At 39.2% G+C, this 22,538-nt stretch overlaps 1 protein-coding gene and 1 pseudogene across 1 annotated transcript in view; one reads left to right on the plus strand and one right to left on the minus strand.

Annotated features, from left to right (window-relative positions):
* The window catches only part of ift172 (intraflagellar transport 172), a 65,510-nt gene extending 53,913 nt beyond the window's left edge, over positions 1–11,597 (plus strand). The window contains exons 45-48 of the mRNA XM_047388422.1: positions 1–93; positions 701–854; positions 2,367–2,458; positions 10,133–11,597. Coding sequence (XP_047244378.1) covers positions 1–93; positions 701–854; positions 2,367–2,458; positions 10,133–10,222 — 429 coding nt within the window. The 3' untranslated portion in view covers positions 10,223–11,597. The remainder of the gene's footprint in view (positions 94–700; positions 855–2,366; positions 2,459–10,132) is intronic.
* LOC124882185 lies at positions 10,742–13,948 on the minus strand (annotated as a pseudogene).
* Between the last annotated feature and the right edge of the window lie 8,590 nt (positions 13,949–22,538).

Raw genomic sequence — 22,538 nt, forward strand, 5'->3', positions numbered from 1 at the left:
GCCTTGGATGACGCCCGCGCTCCGGATCACTCCGACTTCCTGGACACAGACATTCCCTTTGAGGTTCCACTTCCCAACAAACTCTGTGTGACCGTAAGAAAACCATCTCCACCCACTCGCCTCAGATCCACACTGAAGTTACAGCCTGATAGATGGAGACAATATCGATGTCGTGCTACAAATCAGATCTGAGGGAGTTAGTGTCACATTCCTCCGTGGTCTTGTTAATAAATAAGATTGTGTGGATTTATGAAATCATTAGTGTCGCTGTCAGCTGAAGTTAGCTGTTGAATTGATCCATTTCATCATTTTCGGTCTTTAAACACAGATTCAGGAGACACAAAAGATGGTGGACAAACTGATTTTAGCCAAATCTGGATCTCTGAAGGCAGAAATTATCAAATTTTTCCATGTCTATTATTCATACTGGGCTTTTTTCTGTAAGCTATGTGTATGGTTAGAGGACGCAGGCATGAATGCCCTTCAGTCTGAATTTATTTAGAATAATTCATTAATTTTAAACTTGTTTAAATTTGTATTGGATTCCAACATTTTACGTTTTATAAACTAGTCATATCAAAAAGCCTATAGTTTTTAACTGTCTTTTATTTCCTACCATAACCTGTCCTGCTAAAGAAACGGTGGTGTCGCTTATAGCTTTGTACAAACAGCCATTGTTTGTTTATTTTATGGATGACAGGATGCCCAGCTAGAGCAGATCCGTGACTGGGTGCTGATGGTGTCCGTGGAAAACCGGCTAGAGCAGGTTCTCCCACGGGACGAAAGAGACACGTACGAAGCCTCGCTGGTGGCCGCCAACACCGGCCTTCGCTCGCTGCCTTGTGTTCTTACCGGTAATGCACGCCATGACAATTTAACTTGTCAAATTCATGTTTTCTGTTCTGTAAACTCAAACATTTGATGTTGGAAAAGAAACACAAAGAAACCGATTTCTTGCAACCACTAAGAGGCAAAAATCTAAAAAGAAAACTTTCAAAGAATATTTTATCTTCAAAGTTGGTACAAAAATTAATTTTCCTCCTTTAACTGTTTTTTATCCACCCATCACAAAGAAATGAAACAGTTTAGAGACAAACTACATACATGCCAACATCCAGGAGCTTTTAACTCTCATTTCGCTGCAGTAACTCTTAGTAGTGGTTTTCTGTGTGACCTTATCAGCCTCACACATTGCTGTGGAGGAAATTTGGGCTGCTCTTGTTTTTCATTCCTGAATTGCTTCAGTTTGTCGACGTTTCCAGGGATTGTTTGCTGTACATCTTACTGAAAGTTCCACCACATCATCTCACTCAGGTTGAGGTCTGGACTTTGGGCCCCTGTAACACCTTGATGCTTGTTTCGCAGTCCCATGGCCGCGAAACAGCAACCCTTCAGAAAAAGCCATATGTGTACAGTCCCCTTCAATCATGTGATGAAGTTTAACTATTAATGCTAATAGTCCTGAAGAGTCTGAGGTGTTTTTATTTATTTTTCTCTGAGCGTGGTACCGTCTGACGTAGGGACTGGGACTCTGGGATAATTAGCAGCTGGCTAAAATGTTTCCACTTTCTCTCAGTAGATTGATGCACATGAATACGGCCTAAAAACTGAGCCCAGATGGGTAGCAACAGTTGCTTCTCTGAGGTGATTGCTGATGTCTTTCCACTTTGGCATTTTGTTGACACACACCTGTTTGCTGTAGGCCAGCAAACTGCCAAAGCTTCTGTCTTTATAGAGGTCGTCTCACTCATGATGATCAATTTATTAAGTGCATTTAATTAAGAACACCCAGCTGCTACATTCCTTTTTATGGAAGGAGCAAGGGTGTACTTTATTTTCTCCATGATTGTTTAAATCTAGTGAGATCTTAGCATTGAAATCCTAGCATTTAATTCAAATACTTCATAATAAACATGAAAATTAATCTTTTAGACTGTAAACACCAAAATCAACCAACCTTAGAGCTGAAGTTGGTCATTCTGCATTTTAAAGCATAAAATAAAAATGTATTGTTTTTCTGAACATTTAACATGATCACAATTCATTAAAAACTTTATATGGAAATAACTGAGGCATCGAGGAGCATCAAGGTAAAATGAAATGCCTCAGAATGTGGGAGTAATTCATCTGTGCTCTCACCTTTAGTTTTTTTCTTCAGTCCTGAAGACAGAAATTTGTTATAAAAGTGTTCTTGCCTTTTTACTAATATTTTAGTTATTTCCCCTTTTACTCGAATCAAGGATAACAGCTGAGTAATATAGTTTTTAATCCACAAAACCAGCTTTTATTCTGCTGCTTTTGATAATATTTCCAGTTTGCTGTTATGACATAGTTGACTTTTTACATTATGTTGTGTTTGCCTGAAGGTTATCCTGTGCTGAGGAATAAAATTGAGTTTCCAGCAGCGGGAAAAGCAGCTAACAAAGAAGACTGGAATAAATTTCTTATGGCAACAAAGGTGAGGTTAGATTTATGCTGCCTCTGAAATAATGTTCCTGCACAACAGAGATCCAATTTCTGTCCATTCAACTATAGGTGAATATGACGACATCAAAGATTATTCCTGTAATCTACCTAGATTACCTAACATTTATTCTTAATACATCTATGACCTGATCAATGCTCATGCTTACATCAGACTTGAGTGTAAATTATTAATGTAAATATCATTCATATATTTATCAGAATATTGTCATTTCTTACAATATGAACGCTGGATTAGGCAAGAGCTTTTCTTGAACTTTCTTGTCTAGCCAACGCCATGAGTGGAGAATATAATAAATTGGGTGTAATATTTCCTGTTGCCACTAGATGGTACTTAGCACTACACGGCACACCTGGAAATTGCTTCAGAAATTTCCAGGTGTGTAAATATGGATAATAGAAAGTTCTACATTCTAATAATCCAAATTTCTAACAATACATTTTCCAACTGCAGAGCACTTCTCAGATTAGTTGTATGTAATTTTGAGGAGAAATGCAATCTTTTGATTTACCCATATTTAACTTTGAGTCCCAACATTTGACAATTAGGCCTCTCTGCCTGCTCAGATGCTTTTCTCCTAAGCTCCCTGCTTGCTTGCATTATTTTATTCCTAACTTCTTATTTCTTAGCCAAAAATTATGGAAATATTGAACTAAAACTACTTCTAACCAGCGACTCCCAAGGATTATTATTATTTTATTTTATTTTTTTCTAAAGGATTTTGATGTTTTTATAATCGAACTCGAAAGAAGGACAAGTTGACGCCAGCTAATCAATACAAAATGCCTCCCTTCACCACAGAGGACTTCGACAAACCTTTACATAAATTGTCTGTTTTGGAGATGAAAATCCATGGACTAGAAGTGAATGTGGAGGTGAATATGAGGTACAGCGATGATTCAACTCTGCCTGTGATCCCAAACAGTGACAGCCAGCTCAACAACTCAGCCGGCAATCAGAACACTGAGAATAAACCTACCGGCAGACCCCCCTGGCATGTTTTAGGGGCATGCCCAAAAAATCAAGGTGGACGACTCACTGGAAGATCTCAGCAATTAAATAAGTTAGAATGGCCAGAATTACAGAGAAATGTCCCCGTTTCCCCTGGGAAAAGGAGACTTCGACAGCGAGCTGCTGTCACAACAACTGATAGGAGTGAGACAGCTGGAAATAATGGAATTCCCTCCAGAACAGATTTGCTTCACTACAGAATGAAAACCAGGAAAATGATCCATCTTCTGAGAACAACCTTCATTCTAAACAGTCTTCTCCTAAGCTGCCAGAGAAAAAGTGCCCCACCGGATCAAGAACCCAAATAGTGGGCAACACAGCTGTGGATGGGATTAAAAACGTCTGCAACAAGAAAAACACAGAAGTTATGATTGGTACCAGTAACGTGGTCTCTGATATCTCAGAGAATATTCTTGCAATCACAGAAAAGCGCCCGTCTCTAGAAAACCTTATTATACAGGTCCTTCTCAAAATATTAGCATATTGTGATAAAGTTCATTATTTTCCATAATGTAATGATGAAAATTTATCATTCATATATTTTAGATTCATTGCACACTAACTGAAATATTTCAGGTCTTTTATTGTCTTAATACGGATGATTTTGGCATACAGCTCATGAAAACCCAAAATTCCTATCTCACAAAATTAGCATATCATTAAAAGGGTCTCTAAACGAGCTATGAACCTAATCATCTGAATCAACAAGTTAACTCTAAACACCTGCAAAAGATTCCTGAGGCCTTTAAAACTCCCAGCCTGGTTCATCACTCAAAACCCCAATCATGGGTAAGACTGCCGACCTGACTGCTGTCCAGAAGGCCACTATTGACACCCTCAAGCAAGAGGGTAAGACACAGAAAGAAATTTCTGAACGAATAGGCTGTTCCCAGAGTGCTGTATCAAGGCACCTCAGTGGGAAGTCTGTGGGAAGGAAAAAGTGTGGCAGAAAACGCTGCACAACGAGAAGAGGTGACCGGACCCTGAGGAAGATTGTGGAGAAGGGCCGATTCCAGACCTTGGAGGACCTGCGGAAGCAGTGGACTGAGTCTGGAGTAGAAACATCCAGAGCCACCGTGCACAGGCGTGTGCAGGAAATGGGCTACAGGTGCCGCATTCCCCAGGTCAAGCCACTTTTGAACCAGAAACAGCGGCAGAAGCGCCTGACCTGGGCTACAGAGAAGCAGCACTGGACTGTTGCTCAGTGGTCCAAAGTACTTTTTTCGGATGAAAGCAAATTCTGCATGTCATTCGGAAATCAAGGTGCCAGAGTCTGGAGGAAGACTGGGGAGAAGGAAATGCCAAAATGCCAGAAGTCTAGTGTCAAGTACCCACAGTCAGTGATGGTCTGGGGTGCCGTGTCAGCTGCTGGTGTTGGTCCACTGTGTTTTATCAAGGGCAGGGTCAATGCAGCTAGCTATCAGGAGATTTTGGAGCACTTCATGCTTCCATCTGCTGAAAAGCTTTATGGAGATGAAGATTTCATTTTTCAGCACGACCTGGCACCTGCTCACAGTGCCAAAACCACTGGTAAATGGTTTACTGACCATGGTATCACTGTGCTCAATTGGCCTGCCAACTCTCCTGACCTGAACCCCATAGAGAATCTGTGGGATATTGTGAAGAGAACGTTGAGAGACTCAAGACCCAACACTCTGGATGAGCTAAAGGCCGCTATCGAAGCATCCTGGGCCTCCATAAGACCTCAGCAGTGCCACAGGCTGATTGCCTCCATGCCACGCCGCATTGAAGCAGTCATTTCTGCCAAAGGATTCCCGACCAAGTATTGAGTGCATAACTGTACATGATTATTTGAAGGTTGACGTTTTTTGTATTAAAAACACTTTTCTTTTATTGGTCGGATGAAATATGCTAATTTTGTGAGATAGGAATTTTGGGTTTTCATGAGCTGTATGCCAAAATCATCCGTATTAAGACAATAAAAGACCTGAAATATTTCAGTTAGTGTGCAATGAATCTAAAATATATGAATTTTAAATTTTCATCATGACATTATGGAAAATAATGAACTTTATCACAATATGCTAATATTTTGAGAAGGACCTGTACACTGTGGAGCCATGGATGGCGTGGCTAAGAAAAAATCAGAAGGACTGAAGGAGGATTTCACTCGTCTTCTGAATATTCAATTCAATTCAAAAATACTTTATTAATCCCAAAGGGAAATTAAATGTTGTTATAGCTCATATTATGCAGGTTTCTCCAAAGAGCCGTTGTAGATGCTGATGGCTGTGGGCAGGAAGGATCTCCTGTAGCGCTCCGTCTTACAGCAGATCTGAAGAAGCCTCTGACTGAAGACACTCTGTTGTTGTAGGACAGTCTCATAAAGAGGATGCTCAGGGTTCTCCATAATGTTCTTCATTTTATGAAGAATCCGTCTTTCCACAATGATCTCCAGAGGTTCTAGAGGAGTACCCAGAACAGAGCCAGCCTTCTTTATCAGCTTGTTGAACTTTTTTAAGTCCCTGGCTCTGATGCTGCTTCCCCAGCAGATGATGGGTGGAGATCACGCTTTCCACAACAGACTTATAGAAGATCTGCAGCATCTTGCTGCAAACACCAAAGGTCCTAAGCTTCCTCAAGAAGTACAGTCTGCTCTATCCCTTCTTGTAGATGGCTTCACAGTTGCATCTCCACTCTAGTCTGTGGTCCAGGTGAACACCGAGGTATTTATACTCCTCCACCACCTCCACTTCTTCTCCCATGATGGAAATAGTTTTTGACTTATTCCTGTTTCTCTTAAAATCTACAATCATCTCCTTTGTTTTAGTCACGTTCAAAATGAGATGATTGTTTCCACACCATGCCACAAAGAAGTCCACCATCTTCCTGTACTCAGCTTCTTGTCCATCTCTGATCCACCCCACGACTGCAGAATCATCTGAGTATTTCTGCAGATGACAGGAGTCTGTCTTGTACTGGAAGTCTGAGGCATACAGAGTGAAAAGGAATGGTGAGAGTACAGTACCCTGTGGTGCTCCTGTGCTGCTGACTACCTGGTTAGACTCATAACCCTTCAGTCTCACAAACTGTGGTCTGTTTGTCAGGTAGTCTTTGATCCAGGAGATTGTTGAGGCCTCCACCTGAGTCTTCTGGAGTTTCTGACAAAGCAAATCAGGTTGGATTGTATTAAATGCACTGGAGAAATCAAAGAACATGATCCTCACAGAGCTACTGGCTTTGTCCAGATGACAGTGGGTTTGTTGAAGCAGGTGTATGATGGCATCTTCAACTCCAACTCCATAGCGATAAGCAAACTGAAGGGGGTCCTGATGGTTTACTGTTTGCTTACTCAGGTGGGCCAACAGGAGTCTCTCTAGGACCTTCATGATGTGGGATGTCAGGGGAACAGGTCTATAGTCATTGAGGACTGATGGGTGAGTTTTCTTTGGTACCAGAACAAGACAGGAGGTCTTCCACAACACCGGAACCTTCTTCCGGGCCAGGCTAAGGTTGAAGAGGTGCTGCAGAATCCCACAGAGCTGCTCTGCACAGCCCTTCAGGACTCTAGGGCTGACATGATCTGGACCTGCAGCCTTATTCCGATTCAGTCTCTCCAGTTGTCTCTTCACCTGACATCTTGAAACACACAGGTGGAAGGGGGAAGCAAAGGGAGCTTCAGCATCTTCTGATATCATTGAAGGTAAACATGTAGAAGCAGAAGGGTCCACGGGTTCATTGTTGGAGGTCTCAATATCAAGGTGTTTCTCAGCGGACCCTTTGCACCGATTTTCTGTGGAGATGAGATTTTTTCGAGACTTCTGATGATTAATAAGTGGTTGAAAATACCCCCCTCCCAACCCCAAACAACATCTTCCAAATGCTGCAGAGCCCATCCACCTCCTAATCTATCTCCTCCTAATCAGGACCTTCAAATCACTTCTCTGTGATACAGTCTGGGCCCCAGTGGTAACTCTATCAGAAATGAGCATGTCCAGGAAAAACCTGGTCCCCTAATACGAGGTACAATAGATCTATGTGACACTCTTAGAAATTCTGGTTTGACTCAACATGTTAAACAGCAAACGCACAAACAGGGACATATTTTGGACTTGATCATCACTAAGGGTCTAAATATTTCCAAGGTGTCTGTAACTGATGTTGCTCTATCTGACCACTTTTCTGTTATTTTTGAAAGCATCATCTGCAATGACTCGGTTTGCCAAAGAGACATGAAAAGAAAATGCATCTTTAAGGACGGTGCTGCTGAAACCTTTGACCAGATTTACTCTTCTACCTCCACTTTGCCCTGTAACACTGTAGATGAGCTGGTAGATAACTTTCATTCTAAAATCTCAGACATCATTGATTCAATTGCTCCAATTAAAGTGAAAGTCGTTTCTGAGAAGAAAATGTCTCCATGGAGAAGTGCTCCACCAGTCAGAAGTGAAAAACAGGAGTGTCGAAAAGCTGAACACAGGTGGCGAAAGACTGGACTCCAGGTTCACTATATTATCTATAAAGAGAGACTATACAGATATAACCTACAACTGAAAAATGCAAGGGAATCTTTCTTTTCTGAGATCATCAGCAAAAACATAAACAATGCTCATGCATTATTTGCCACGGTCAACAGACTAACAAACCCTCCTGTAACTGTAGCATCTGAACTCCACTCTACCAGGACCTGCAATGAATTTGCTAAATTCTTTACTGAAAAAAACCCAAAAGATCAGAGAGGCAGTCAGCACATCCACATCAACTCCAGTACCAATGTTGTCGCCAACTAGAACTGATTTTGACAAAATTTCCCAATTTCACCAAATAAACTGCAAAATCTTAGAAGAAATCGTACAGCAACTAAGCTCTTCTTCCTGCTGTCTCAATGTTTTATCCACAGCGTTCCTTAAGAAAGTTTTGCCTGTAATAACATCTGATTTAACACAAATAAAAAACACGTCCCTTTTGTCAGGTGTTTTCCTCCAGGCCCTGAAAACAGCAATTATCAAACCTCTATTTAAAAAGAGCAACTTGGACAAGCTGCTACTACAGAACTACAGGCCTATATCAAACCTCCCCTTCATCAGTAAGATTATTGAAAAAGCTGCGTTTCAGCAGTTAAACAACTTCCTGACAACGACCAACCGCTTCATGTCTTCCAGTCAGGCTTCCTGCTCACCACAGTACAGAGACTGCTCTTGTCAAGGTGTTCAATGACATCCGTATAAATGCAGACTGTGGAAGAACCACAGTGCTGGTATTATTGGACCTTAGTGCAGCATTCGACACTGTTGATCACTCCATTTTATTAGAGTGCCTGGAAAACTGGGTCGGCCTTTCTGGTACAGCACTCAACTGGTTTAAATCCTACTTGAAGGACAGGGACTTTTTTGTGTCAGTAGGTAACTTTACATCAGAGAGCACAAAAATCACATGTGGCGTTCCCCAAGGGTCTTAGGGACCCTTCTATTCAATATCTACATGCTCCTCCTAACTCAGATTTTAATAAACAACAACATAAGTTATCATAACTATCCAGACGACACACAGCTATACGTTACGATGTCACCAGGTGACCATGAACTCATTCAAGCGCTGGGTAAATGCTTAGAAGAAATCAATGCATGGATGGGCCTAAATTTTCTTCAGCTGAATCAAAACACAACTGAAGTAATAATCTTTGGACCAAAGGAAGAGCGTTTAAAAGTTAGCACACAGCTTCAGTTAATACAGCTAGAAACCACCAGTCAGGCTGGAAACCTGGGTGTAGTGATGGACTCAGACCTGAACCTTCAGAGGCACATAAAGACAGTAACAAGGTCGGCCTTCTATCACCTAAAGAACATCTCCAGGATTAAAGGACTAATGTCTCAGCAGGACCTTAAAAAACTAATTCATCCGTTCATCTTTAGTAGAATTGATTACTGCAACGGTGTCTTCACAAGTCTGCCTAAAAAGTCAATCAGACAGCTGCAGTTGATCCAGAACGCTGCTGCCCGCGTCCTCACTAGAACTAAGAAAGTGGAGCACATCACCCCGGTTCTAAAGTCCCTACACTGGCTCCTTGTAGCTCAGAGAAATAGACTTTAAAATACTTCTGTTAGTCTATAAATCACTGAATGGCTTAGCACCAAAATACATTACAGACTTGTTGTCAGTGTATCAACCAGCCAGACCTCTCAGGTCTTCTGGCTCAAATCTACTCTGCAGAACCAGAACCAAAACCAAACATGAAGAAGCAGCTTTTAGTTCTTATGCTCCACTAATCTGGAATAAACTGCCAGAAAACTGTAAAATCGCCGAAACCCTAAGTTGCTTTAAATCAAGATTAAAAACCTATTTGTTTAGAGTGGCCTTTGACTGGGCCATCTAAACATTGTTAGTTAAGTTTTCAGTCCAATTTTCCTTTCATTTTCTTATCCATCATTCTATTCTCTTTATTTTATTTTATTTCTTTTTTAAATTACCTCTGTTGTTTGATTTTCTGTATCATTGTAATGTTTTTCCGAATGTACAGCGCCTTGAGTGCCTTGTTGCTGAAAAGCTCATATAAATAAACTTGACTTGACAAAGATCTGGGATGAGATTGGGTTTTATTTCCTTACTCTAGTTTGTAACTGATCAGACACATTAACTCATTAGTGACTGGTTATTTGTGTTTATCTATCCCCACAGACCACTCACAGTCCAGAGTGTCAGGATGTCCTAACATTCATAAGTCAATGGTGTGGTGGTCTACCTGCATCAGGATTCGCCTTCCACTGATGGGAATGCTCTCCGTACATACTTCCATATTCCTTGGCTGCTATTATTTCTTTATTTTCTGTTACATGTTTGTTCCCTGCCGGCTTTTTCTTTGCCATCTTGATTTATTTATTTTATGTTTTACTGAAATTAAATGTTGCTTAAGTTTCCTTTATGCAATTACATAAAGATCCTAAATTGAATTGAAGAAATAGCCAAAAGAAGACGAATTTAAAGTGAGACCCTGCCTGAAGAATTTCAATATACATTACATTACATTTCATTCATTCATATTTATACTAATAAATAATTAAAGAATAGTGTAATATTTGTGGAAATACTTATTTGCTTTTTTTGGGTGTATTTATCTTATTTTGACAAAGCTAGGCTAGGCTAAGCTACACTAGCAGCCTAGCCTAGCTTGATTTAGCTACAGTGCTGAACGCAGCTAGCTAGTCTTAGACCCAAATTCTACTTTTATTTCTAACGAATGTTTAAACGTTGTTGTTCCCCAAACAATACTTTCAACAGACTTTACTGTTTCCATATTTATCAGATTTTATTTTACATGAAGTTAATGAAACCTAAGCCAAAAATTGCTAGCTTTAGCTACATGTACAAATAAGAGTGGGTTAGACTTTTTGCTTTTAAACCATTTTTAATAGTGACTTAGCAAAGCAGAATTTAAAATACTTATTCAGTCTGTGTTAAAATGGCTATAAATCACTGCTTGCTATAAAACAGAAAAAAACATGATAGCAAAAACAAATCTTTTAGTATCCCAAAGTGGTAGACCACCAATTGTATTACAGAAAAAAATTTATTACACTTATAATTATATCAAATTATTTATAGTAAACATAGTTTCATTTCCTAGGCTTTCAAACATCAGCACTAGTCCTATTAAAATTTTGACACAACACACAATATATATCAGCATTTACCCAGTTATAACTGGTATTGCAGAGGAGTTTTTATTCAAGTGAAATGTTAATACTAGTGAATTTATAAGAGTATTCAAACGCATATATAAAGATATATATTATTTTTCAAATGTTTCATCTCAACTGTCACAATATCAAACGTCATCTATCTTTGTATTAGTCTTTTCTATCGTCCCTTTGCTTGACTTTCTCTCAGGATGGCATAGCTGATAAAGCCAAAGGTTGTCTAAATTTTAATAAAGCTTTTTACATTTTACAAAGCTGCAGCATGACTTTATTTACCGTTGCTGATCAGTTTTAGGACTATTTGATCTACACGGACTGAAATTGTTTTGTTTTCTGTGAATGTGTGTTTTTGAAGGGAGAAATGCCTTTACTGCATGTTTGCTGTGGATTTATTTTGTTTGGAAATGTCTAAATAATAGAGTTAAATAATAAACAGGTTAAAAGCATTTTTTGGTGCTGTTGTCATTTAACACTAATATACTGATTCTCTTGCCATTATTATCTAATTTCATTGAAATTTTGACCTAAACAAGTAGTTGTTAATTATATGGAGGGCAGAGATGACAAAATCACGACCTTTCGCCTGCTTTCGACATCTTTAACGCGTTGAAACATGCATCGGTTTTTCACATGTATATACATCATGTCTACAAACAATACCTATTATATGTAAATAAGGAGTTATCATAGTTTGACACATACAGTTTGAGTTTATTGGCCTTTGCTTTTTATCAACTGAGGATATTATGCTTGGGCTACTGTTTGCTTGTGTTTTGGTGTATGTGTGAAAAACCAGACTAACATCTAAATGGAGGACATCCGTTGTTAAGCACCTGTTTCCTTAACAAAATGGCAGCCATGAGGTTTCAGGAAATTTTTTATTTTTATTTTTGGGATGTGTAGATTCCCTCTATTGTTTTTTATACACCGTTTGTAACTGTAGCAATTTTATGTCTTTCAGTTTTTTTTTGAGAACATTACTGTTTGACTGTACATTATCCCTAGGAGTATATCCTCTTTAGATCCACAATATCCGCAATAAATTTTATCACAATCCATCCTTAAGTTCTGAAAAAATTTCTCAACTCAACCAAAGTCTGATTTATCATATATATTCGATAGAAAACATCAACGATGTTGAAGTTTTTGGTGTATCTAATCATCTCATTCATGCCTTCAGACTTAATCGTCATGGAAAATACTGGTGACCTGATCATCCCCATCATCAATAAGCTCTTCTTCTGGCTCACTGCTGGCTCGGTCATCACAAATGAAGTTGGTGTTATTTAGTACACAGATTGTGTCTGGTTGTATCTTCAGAAGGTATTTGTCAGTTGTGCCTAGAAAAGGAAACAGCGCCTCTTTGGACCTGCACCGGAAGGAGTGTATGAGCATGTCGGGATCAGAGAAACTTATAACTCCTGCGTCACAGTTCAGATGAACCCGGATCTTCTGAAGGTGTTTCTTCACTGGAGGAAAAAAAACGGGATGAGTTGGGCAGAAGATTTTGTAGGTACCTTTATGAAAAGCCAGGGTCCATAATCCAGACTGTGAGCCCAAGAGTCCTTTTCTTTTAACAGACTCTGGTGCCACACCCAGCGTCCAGTGCTGGCTCTCCCCCACCTCGACCTCCCAGCTGTGAATCCCGGTTGTAAATCCCTCACAGCCGAGGATGATGGAGGAGCTGTCGAACCGTTCTGGATTGTCTGGAAGCTCCTCGACATTCCCCCATTTGACGCTGGTCAGATCTTTTGTCAGTCTGAGTCCCGAATGAGCCGTGTTTGGGTCCAGAATCACAGGAAAGTAGATGTTGAAAGTCAGATTGCCAATGTGTTTGACTTTATCTAGTAGAAGTCCTGAGAGCAGCTGTGGATCGTTCATTAGGGGTCACTGCTGGACTCGCTCTGCTGCTGCCTCATAGCAGCGCAGGAATGAAACATCTTCAGCTCTCAGCTCATTCTTTGTTTTTATGATTATGTCTGAAAGACTTATCTTTTTCTTGAGATCCTTCATTCTCTTCTTTACCTCGTCACACTTTTCCTTCTGCTCCTCCCTCACAGCAGCGATCCTGACCTCAGCCTCTATCTCCAGAAGCTCATGGAACATCTTCACCTTTTTCCTAATCAACTTCTTCACCTGTTGGGATTGGACTTTAATGGGATTTTCTGTTTGTTCATTATTTTCTTGAACCTCTTTAAGGAGTTTAATTTTGTCTTCCAATGGCTTCAGCGATTCCTCAAGCTCTTTTCTGCGATCTCGAGCAGCTTCATCAATGGGTCTAAAGCTGTGCTTGGTGTGTCTTTCTGAATCTCTGCAGATGAGACAAATTGGCTCCTTATGCTCCAGACAGAAGAGCTTCAGTTTCTCGGAGTGCAGACAGCAGAGCTCCTCGGACCTTTTTTCCTGCTCCAATAAGAAGGCCTCACAGAGGTTCTTTAATGCCAAGTTACGTGGAGGGTTCTTTCTTCCAGATATGCGCTTAAACACAGGGCACTCAAGTACTTCTTTCCTTCTCCACCAACTCTGAAGGCAGGCCACACAGAAGCTGTGGCTACAAGACAGCAGGACGGGGTCTTTGTAGACGTCGTGGCAGACGGGACAGGAGAGATTTGTCTCGGATCCAGAGGACATATCCTGTCTGACTGAAGCAGAAAACAGCAGTGAAAACAACTTGGTGAAAACTGAGTTTTTATCCTGTCATGTAGTTGAAAACTCACATTTGAGGTAAGCTCAAGCGTTGTTATCCCAGTTTTCCTTGATATGAGTTGGCACAGGTTTTACATTTCAGCAGAAACACAACAGAGTAAATCAGAGAATGGGCGAGGCCAGAGCTGTTTACTGACAGTTGGCATACTCCCAATGCCTTCAGTGAAAATGGAAAAATGAGGCACGGAGCAGCAGAGCTTAAATGCACTATGTTGAAAAAAACAAATGCATCACGGCTTAAGAAGAATGAGGTTTTATATTTACACTCTAAATATTCAGTTCTTTTATAAAGACATGTTCACGTATTGAAGTCTAATTTAATTTAATTGCATTTAAGCACCAAAATAAGCTTGTTTTCCTCTTTTGAGAGACATTTCTTCTGGTTAAAGAAAAAGCAGGACATTCTTCCCCCTGTGAGCTTGTGTCACTGCCTTTGGTCGAAATAAACTCACTGAGATGCTTCTTGTAGCATCCACCAGTCTGGCATCAATCTGAGGAAGGTTTTTCTCTCCTTTCTTCCAGCTGTAAGATGTTTGAGGAGTTTCTTGTGCAAACTGTTTTAAGTCACCTACTAGCATCTCCATAAGATCAAGATCTGGGTTTTGACTGGTCCCAGGACTTCCATTCTTACCCTTTCCTTGGTGGATTTAGTTGTATGCTTTGGGTCACTGTAATGTTGCAGGATCCAGTTCTGCATCAGCTCTGATTATTATTTTCTATTCATTCAGCATCCTTTGAAACATAGTAAAATTCAACTTGCCAGGCCTTGCTGCAGCAAAGGAGCTCCAGTTCATGAAACCTCCGCCTCCATGCCATTTTTGATTTATGCCAAACATGCCCGTTGCTCTGGAACATTATTCCAGTATTCCCTGATCTTTGTTTATGTTCTCTGTGGTAAACCTGAGTCCTGCACACCTCCCATGAGCGTTAAATCTATGCAGTCTCCTTCTGATTGTCTTATTAAGTAGTGTTTGTAAATATCTGTTTTCAGGTGTCTATACTTATATTTTACATTTATTCATACAAGTAATCTTAATAAGATAGAAGGTCTTATTCTCAAGACAAACCTTTGCAGGTAAAATGTATGCAATGTGTGATGGTGAGAGAGATGGTATGTGAGGGAACTGACTAAATAATAAAAATAACTTTTCCTATGTTGATAACATTTATGATGTCACTCATTTTCAGTGCATACTAATTCTGACCAATTACTCAATATAACTAAAGGCTCCTAATATTAAAGGATTAAATGGAATTTGTTTAGCAATTTATCAGCAGTCTGTGATGACAACTTGTTTCCATTAGAAATTATTTATTAAATCCGTCATTTTCAGATTATTTAGCTACTGTAGATAGGGTGACAATTCATATGAAACTTTTTCAGATGAGCGAAAAACCAGAAATGTTGTCTAAGAAGTTAGAGTAATACTAGACTGAAAACCTACCCAGAGATTTAAAGGCACTCTGTCAAGACCAGTCTGTCTAATTCATCAGATTATCATAGTTTCTAGTATTTTGCTGACACTCTTACCTTTCCTTAATCACTCACCTGGCACACTTTGCATAGTTTACTTTTACAGTTTTATTTATTTTTATTCAATTCAAACATGTTGGAACATTGACCTTTTTCACTGTTATCTGGTACAATGTATCACTCCAATTATTACCTTTAACCTTTTGTGTTTTATGTCTTACGATTGTCTCCACTTTGTGAGGCATTTTCATGTTTATGGCAGAAAAAGGAATGAGGTTTTGTAGTACCTTGTACAGCGTACACTGCTGGTGACTTTTATTTTAGAGAAGACTATTTCATTTCAATAGTTCAATCTGTATCTATTTTCAGGTAGGCTTGGACTTTAATGCTTTCTGAGGAGATCAATTATTCATTTGCCTCCCTGAATATAAAAAACCTAGTTGCTGAAGGGATATTTCTCATAACCAACTTTAAGAGATAATCTTGATTTCATTTGTTTGCTGGAAATGTTTGTCTTTATAAGAATCAAATCAACTAATATCGTTCTAAAAAAATTGAAATACAAGTTGTGTTAATATACAGGTCCTTCTCAAAATATTAGCATATTGTGATAAAGTTCATTATTTTCCATAATGTAATGATGAAAATTTAACATTCATATATTTTAGATTCATTGCACACTAACTGAAATATTTCAGGTCTTTTATTGTCTTAATACGGATGATTTTGGCATACAGCTCATGAAAACCCAAAATTCCTATCTCACAAAATTAGCATATCATTAAAAGGGTCTCTAAACGAGCTATGAACCTAATCATCTGAATCAACGAGTTAACTCTAAACACCTGCAAAAGATTCCTGAGGCCTTTAAAACTCCCAGCCTGGTTCATCACTCAAAACCCCAATCATGGGTAAGACTGCCGACCTGACTGCTGTCCAGAAGGCCACTATTGACACCCTCAAGCAAGAGGGTAAGACACAGAAAGACATTTCTGAACGAATAGGTTGTTCCCAGAGTGCTGTATCAAGGCACCTCAGTGGGAAGGAAAAAGTGTGGCAGAAAACGCTGCACAACGAGAAGAGGTGACCGGACCCTGAGGAAGATTGTGGAGAAGGGCCAATTCCAGACCTTGGGGGACCTGCGGAAGCAGTGGACTGAGTCTGGAGTAGAAACATCCAGAACCACCGTGCACAGGCGTGTGCAGGAAATGGGCTACAGGTGCCGCATTCCCCAGGTCAAGCCACTTTTGAACCAGAAACAACGGCAGAAGCGCCTGACCTGGGCTACAGAGAAGCAGCACTGGACTGTTGCTCAGTGGTCCAAAGTACTTTTTTCGGATGAAAGCAAATTCTGCATGTCATTCGGAAATCAAGGTGCCAGAGTCTGGAGGAAGACTGGGGAGAAGGAAATGCCAAAATGCCAGAAGTCTAGTGTCAAGTACCACAGTCAGTGATGGTCTGGGGTGCCGTGTCAGCTGCTGGTGTTGGTCCACTGTGTTTTATCAAGGGCAGGGTCAATGCAGCTAGCTATCAGGAGATTTTGGAGCACTTCATGCTTCCATCTGCTGAAAAGCTTTATGGAGATGAAGATTTCATTTTTCACCACGACCTGGTACCTGCTCACAGTGCCAAAACCACTGGTAAATGGTTTACTGACCATGGTATCACTGTGCTCAATTGGCCTGCCAACTCTCCTGACCTGAACCCCATAGAGAATCTGTGGGATATTGTGAAGAGAACGTTGAGAGACTCAAGACCCAACACTCTGGATGAGCTAAAGGCCGCTATCGAAGCATCCTGGGCCTCCATAAGACCTCAGCAGTGCCACAGGCTGATTGCCTCCATGCCACGCCACATTGAAGCAGTCATTTCTGCCAAAGGATTCCCGACCAAGTATTGAGTGCATAACTGTACATGATTATTTGAAGGTTGACGTTTTTTGTATTAAAAACACTTTTCTTTTATTGGTCGGATGAAATATGCTAATTTTGTGAGATAGGAATTTTGGGTTTTCATGAGCTGTATGCCAAAATCATCCGTATTAAGACAATAAAAGACCTGAAATATTTCAGTTAGTGTGCAATGAATCTAAAATATATGAATGTTAAATTTTCATTATGACATTATGGAAAATAATGAACTTTATCACAATATGCTAATATTTTGAGAAGGACCTGTACATCCATCCATTTTCTTTCACTTATCTGCGGACAGGTTGCGGAAGGTAAACCTAGACCGGCACCCTATCCTCAGCAACACTCTCCAGTTCCTTCTGTGGGATCACAAGGTATTCTTTGACTGACTCCTTTCAATGCAGAGGAGCAGTAGGTCTGCTCCAGGCTCCTCCTAGATGATGAAGATCTCAATCTTTAGGCAAAGCCCAGCAAAAAACTGTGCCACCAGAATAATTCATATTGATGACTGTAAAACAGCGGCAGTGAAAGGGAGTAGTCAAATGTCTCACTTTTCCACACCATCAAAGTTATCATTGGTGCAGTTTATGAGCATAGAGTTTATCAGGCAAAAAAAAAAAAACGTTTTATGGTTAACTAAACCAAACTAAATTAGCTTTCAAAATATTATACAGAGGTCACACCACTCAAATTCTAAAAATCTGTCTGCAATTTTCTCACAACAGCATGCTGGTTTGGTCCTAAAAGGTCTCTTCAAGCTAATGCTACATGGGATGGTTGGAGAGCAAGTCAAAATACCAATTTACAGTTAAAGGGCAGGTGCAGTCAAATGTTCTCACATTTATTTGGCTCAAGGAAAAAAATGAACTGGTGATGCAGTTAATCATCCTGAGTAAATATGCAGGGGAAATGTTTGCAGAGACCTGTTATTGATTAAATTTAATACCACAACCAACATATGCCAGTAAACATTTTTTTTTTACTTTCAGAGGATGCATAAAAAGTAAAAATCCCAACAATACACCCCATTATACCCCAATGGTGTGACTGCTGACTATTAGAGCTAACTCCTTTCAGCGCTGAGGAACAGCGACTTTACTCTGAGCTCTTCTCATTATCTCTAAGGCTGAGGTGGCCTCTCTACAGAGGTTACCACATCTTTCCAGTCAGTACACAGAATAGAGCTTTCCTTTTGGCCCAGAGCAAAGCCCTCATGCTGCAGACGAGGTCTCAATCCGTCACTACTGGTGAACAACACACCAGCATACTTTTCTTCTGCAATGTCCCATGATCTGATGTTTTAGGAGTGGATTAAAAATTTAAACATCTAGACCTGATTTTCTAAAACCAAATTGTACTATTGGTTTCTCTTCATATTCATTAAATCTTTTTCTGAAACAAGAACAAGAGACAGAAAATAAGTTCTCCAATTTGTTTATTTTATTTGTCAGAAAACACCGTGGTACATTACTGAGAGATAAAGGAAATCAACATTTTATAAAGAAATTTAAGTAGAGAACTACATATTGAAAATACCAACATTCAATTTATTTTATTATTCAAAATGTAAGGACATAAAACTTGCTGATTATTCTATTATACATGGTGAAATAATAGAAATAATACAAAATTCAACCATGAGAAACCTTCGTTTTAAATCCTTCTAGTACATCTTAATAATGCAAGCTTTCTTCTTTTTATCAGATGTGTAAAACTGCTTTGTGGAAAGATGTTTTAGTTGACATGTATTAAAACAATCAAACGATAAGTCTTTAGGAAAGCTTTTACAGACATTTCAGCCAATCTTTGTAGCTCACAATCTTCAAGGTCTAAATTAAATTTATGCCCATTAGAAATTAAACAGTCTACAGCAGAATCAAAATCTGAATACTTTTTTATTGTTTTAAGCATATAATTCACTCAAATAATCTGAAAGAACCAAAGTTAATATGCAAGAGTTGTAAATTCTCCCATTGTGCATCTGCTGCATGTGAACATAATCATACTCATTATCTCCCTTCCCAGCAGAGGTTCCTCTGTACATCCGGGATCAATATTAAAGTCTGCATGTGTTTGAGGAAAATGCATTAGAGAGTAATAACTTGGACTTCCTGCTCACCTACTGAACATGTCTTTTACTATTTATTTATTTATTCTGCCGTATTTAGTCCTTATTCTACACTCATAGTTTAGATAAATACTGAAGATGGGTATGTTCTTTATTTGTTGAATTTGACTGAAAAATTCAGTTTAGGATTTGAAAAAACATTTATAGCTTGATGTTTTCTGCAGTCCCTTCACTGTCTTTGTCGTCTTTCTATCAGGAATCGTTATTCTCTGCATTTCCGTGACAACTCTGCAGCTATGAGGCTAAATCTACCAATCAAGCAGGAAAAGTATCATGAACCTGCAGGCAAAGTGGGGCATGTGTTATTAAGGATTCCTGCAGATCTGTGTTTTCTCTACATAATCTAACTGGCTCTGGGGTGAGTGTTTGTTGCCCAGAAATTAGTTTACATTGGTTATTTTGTTACAGCCTTTTGTCTCGCTTACAAACCTCATCTAAATGCTCGATTAACCAAATCTCTCATTGACCTGCAGGCACTCACAGGGATTCTTATTCATTCTTCTTGGAGATGACAAATTACAGCTGATTCCTCCAGATTTAGGAGCCTGATGTAAGAGGGATGCAATAAATCAGAATCCCAAACAGAGATGCTGCAAATAGACAACGGATGTGAAAGCAGAAAGGATGAGGCAATGTTCTCTGCTGTTACTGTACAACTTTTAGTCCGTTTCTACCTCATCCTCCATCATTTACTTCACTGACCGTTAGTTTCGTAGCTGAGTCCAAAAGAAGCCATAAGCAAACCCAAATAAATGAATCTCTCTGTAGCGCCCCCTGCCATGTAAACCCATATGCATAAAAGTTTTTAATCTTGACATACCCAAAATGGCTTTACCACTAAATTTCCTCAATTTAACAGACAAGGGGATTTAATTCACCAATTTTCAGCACAAATGGGTTTAAATCCAAACATTTAAAACATTTCCCAGTTTTGCAACCGAAGCTGACTTTAAAGCTCCACGAAATGGAGCGAAGCCAACATTTATTCTCTGTCAGCCCCGTTCAGCTGGTTACAATGGGTTAATCTGTGTTAAATATAGTTAATCCATAAAATCTAAAAGACTTGAGGTTTCTAAGTGGCTCTCGAGCTTTGTCTAAGAAATACATTGTGTATTTTTTCACTTGAAGATGGCAACTATTTACAACAATCTTCCTATATTGATTTTTCTGCTTTGGGTCAATTTGCCCCAAATTTGTCCCCCCATTTTGTGCTTACGTGTTGTCTTTTCAACCCTGCCTACTTCCATTTTTGTACCTGTAAACTCATCATTTAAAACCGATGTACTTCAACCATCACATATCAGTTCATTTTTTGTTGTAGCTAAGTACTTATCATGAAGTATAGTAAAATGTTCGAATCTAAATGTAATTCACTTGTGTATAGTCTAAAAAAAAAATTACTGTTATCCCTTTTGGCCCAATTGACTTTGTCCCTAAACAAACTCTAAGAAAACTCCTGTGGATAGATTGTATTTATCGGAGTTATAAAGCCACCAGAAAAAAATTGGAAATGAAATGGAGCCATCTTCTACGAGATGTTCTCTACTGACTGGTCTCACCGCCAGTTTTTCATACCTGATTTGACCACCGCCATTTTGAGGTAATTCTGCTTGCTGTCTGGTTGATTTTTTCGCTCTAGGCAAATATTTAAAATAACCTATTCGGATTTATTGCAACATTAAGCTTTGAATTACAAAAAAGAAAACATGGTCATCATGGATATGAAATAAACCTTTGGCCCTATCAAAACTAGTTCGGCCAATGGAGGGCGCTGTCGTAATAAAACACAACCGATGTAGAGAGAACTGGCCAAAAAACATACCAGTTTTAATCTCACAGGCTGATATGTTATTTACAAAGTCAGTAGACAAATTTTCAAATTATTTAAAAGGCCGTTTTTTTTTTTTGTTTTTTTTTTTTTTCCAAATGCGTGGGTGAAAAGCTACAAAAAAAACAAACGTTCCTGTTGTTCGCCTTCGACGCTAAAACGGAGTACACCCTCTAGTGGTTTGGGGTGGTACTGCATCCATCTGTTGCGTTACTGAAACTCGTTTTTACATCATCCGGACCCCCAGGAGTGACGGGATCTCCGCGGCTGCTGATTTTCGGTCACTCTCTTGGCATTCACCGCGTGCCTTAATTGTATGGACATTTAAATCAAGGTCCGCTGTGAACACGAGGAGAGAAAACCCAAAGCCCTCCACTACGTCAGCCATTTCTAACCATTTTCTATAAGCATTTAGTAGGTTTTCTGAGGACGTTGAGCTATTTTTTTTATTTTTATATATTTTTACTTGATCACCTTTAACCAGTTTCACCGCTTCATTCCAGATTTGTTTTCTGCATCCATTTACTAATTCATTTTCACGTAATTGCTTTTTCAACCACAGCATTTCAAAGATTTTTGATTTGCAGAAGCAGTGAAGTATTTCTATAAACTATTAAAACAAATTTTATCAAGCTTTTATAATATGTCATAACTCTAAAGCATTAACTCTTTAACCACTGCTTAGGCCAAAACAACTAACTAAATATTATCTAAATGTATGAATTTCATTGATTTCTAAACATTCATTTTCAGGTCTGACTAACTGCAGTAATTATATTCCTTGGTGGTTCAAGCCCTCCCAGTCACACAGGGTCCGATTTACCGAATACATTTTAACGCTTTAAGGTGCAACACTTTGTCATTAATAATCGAATCGCTGGTTTTCTGCAGACCATCTATAGTTCACATAAATACTGTAATGTTCTAGATTAGAATATGTTTTTTGCTCCCTGCATCAACCTGGATGTGTCTCTGACCTCCAAACAGTGTCACTGATCGCCCCTTGTTGTGAAGAGTTTTCCAGGCAATGTAGAATGAGTATTTTATTCTTAGTAAAACAAAATGTGTTGCAATTTGCCTTCCTCTTAACATTTCGAGAGAAAATTAAAATGTTTAAGTGTTGTGTTGCAGTGCAATAAAAAAAAATGCAGCTCCACAATAGTCTATATGGACCTAGTGCTCACAAAAATTGATTGTCTGCTGCAGGTGTAAAATCTCTGCAAATTGATTTTGATCCCATAGAGGAGTGGAAACTAATAATGGCTTACTGGCAGAGCCGAAAGACGCATTACGTTTTTTGAAATGCAGTGCATGCCCAATATGTGAATTTAATGTTGA

This window comes from Girardinichthys multiradiatus, chromosome 15, assembly GCF_021462225.1.
Source record: "Girardinichthys multiradiatus isolate DD_20200921_A chromosome 15, DD_fGirMul_XY1, whole genome shotgun sequence".
In the NCBI taxonomy this organism is placed as follows: Eukaryota; Metazoa; Chordata; class Actinopteri; order Cyprinodontiformes; family Goodeidae; genus Girardinichthys; species Girardinichthys multiradiatus.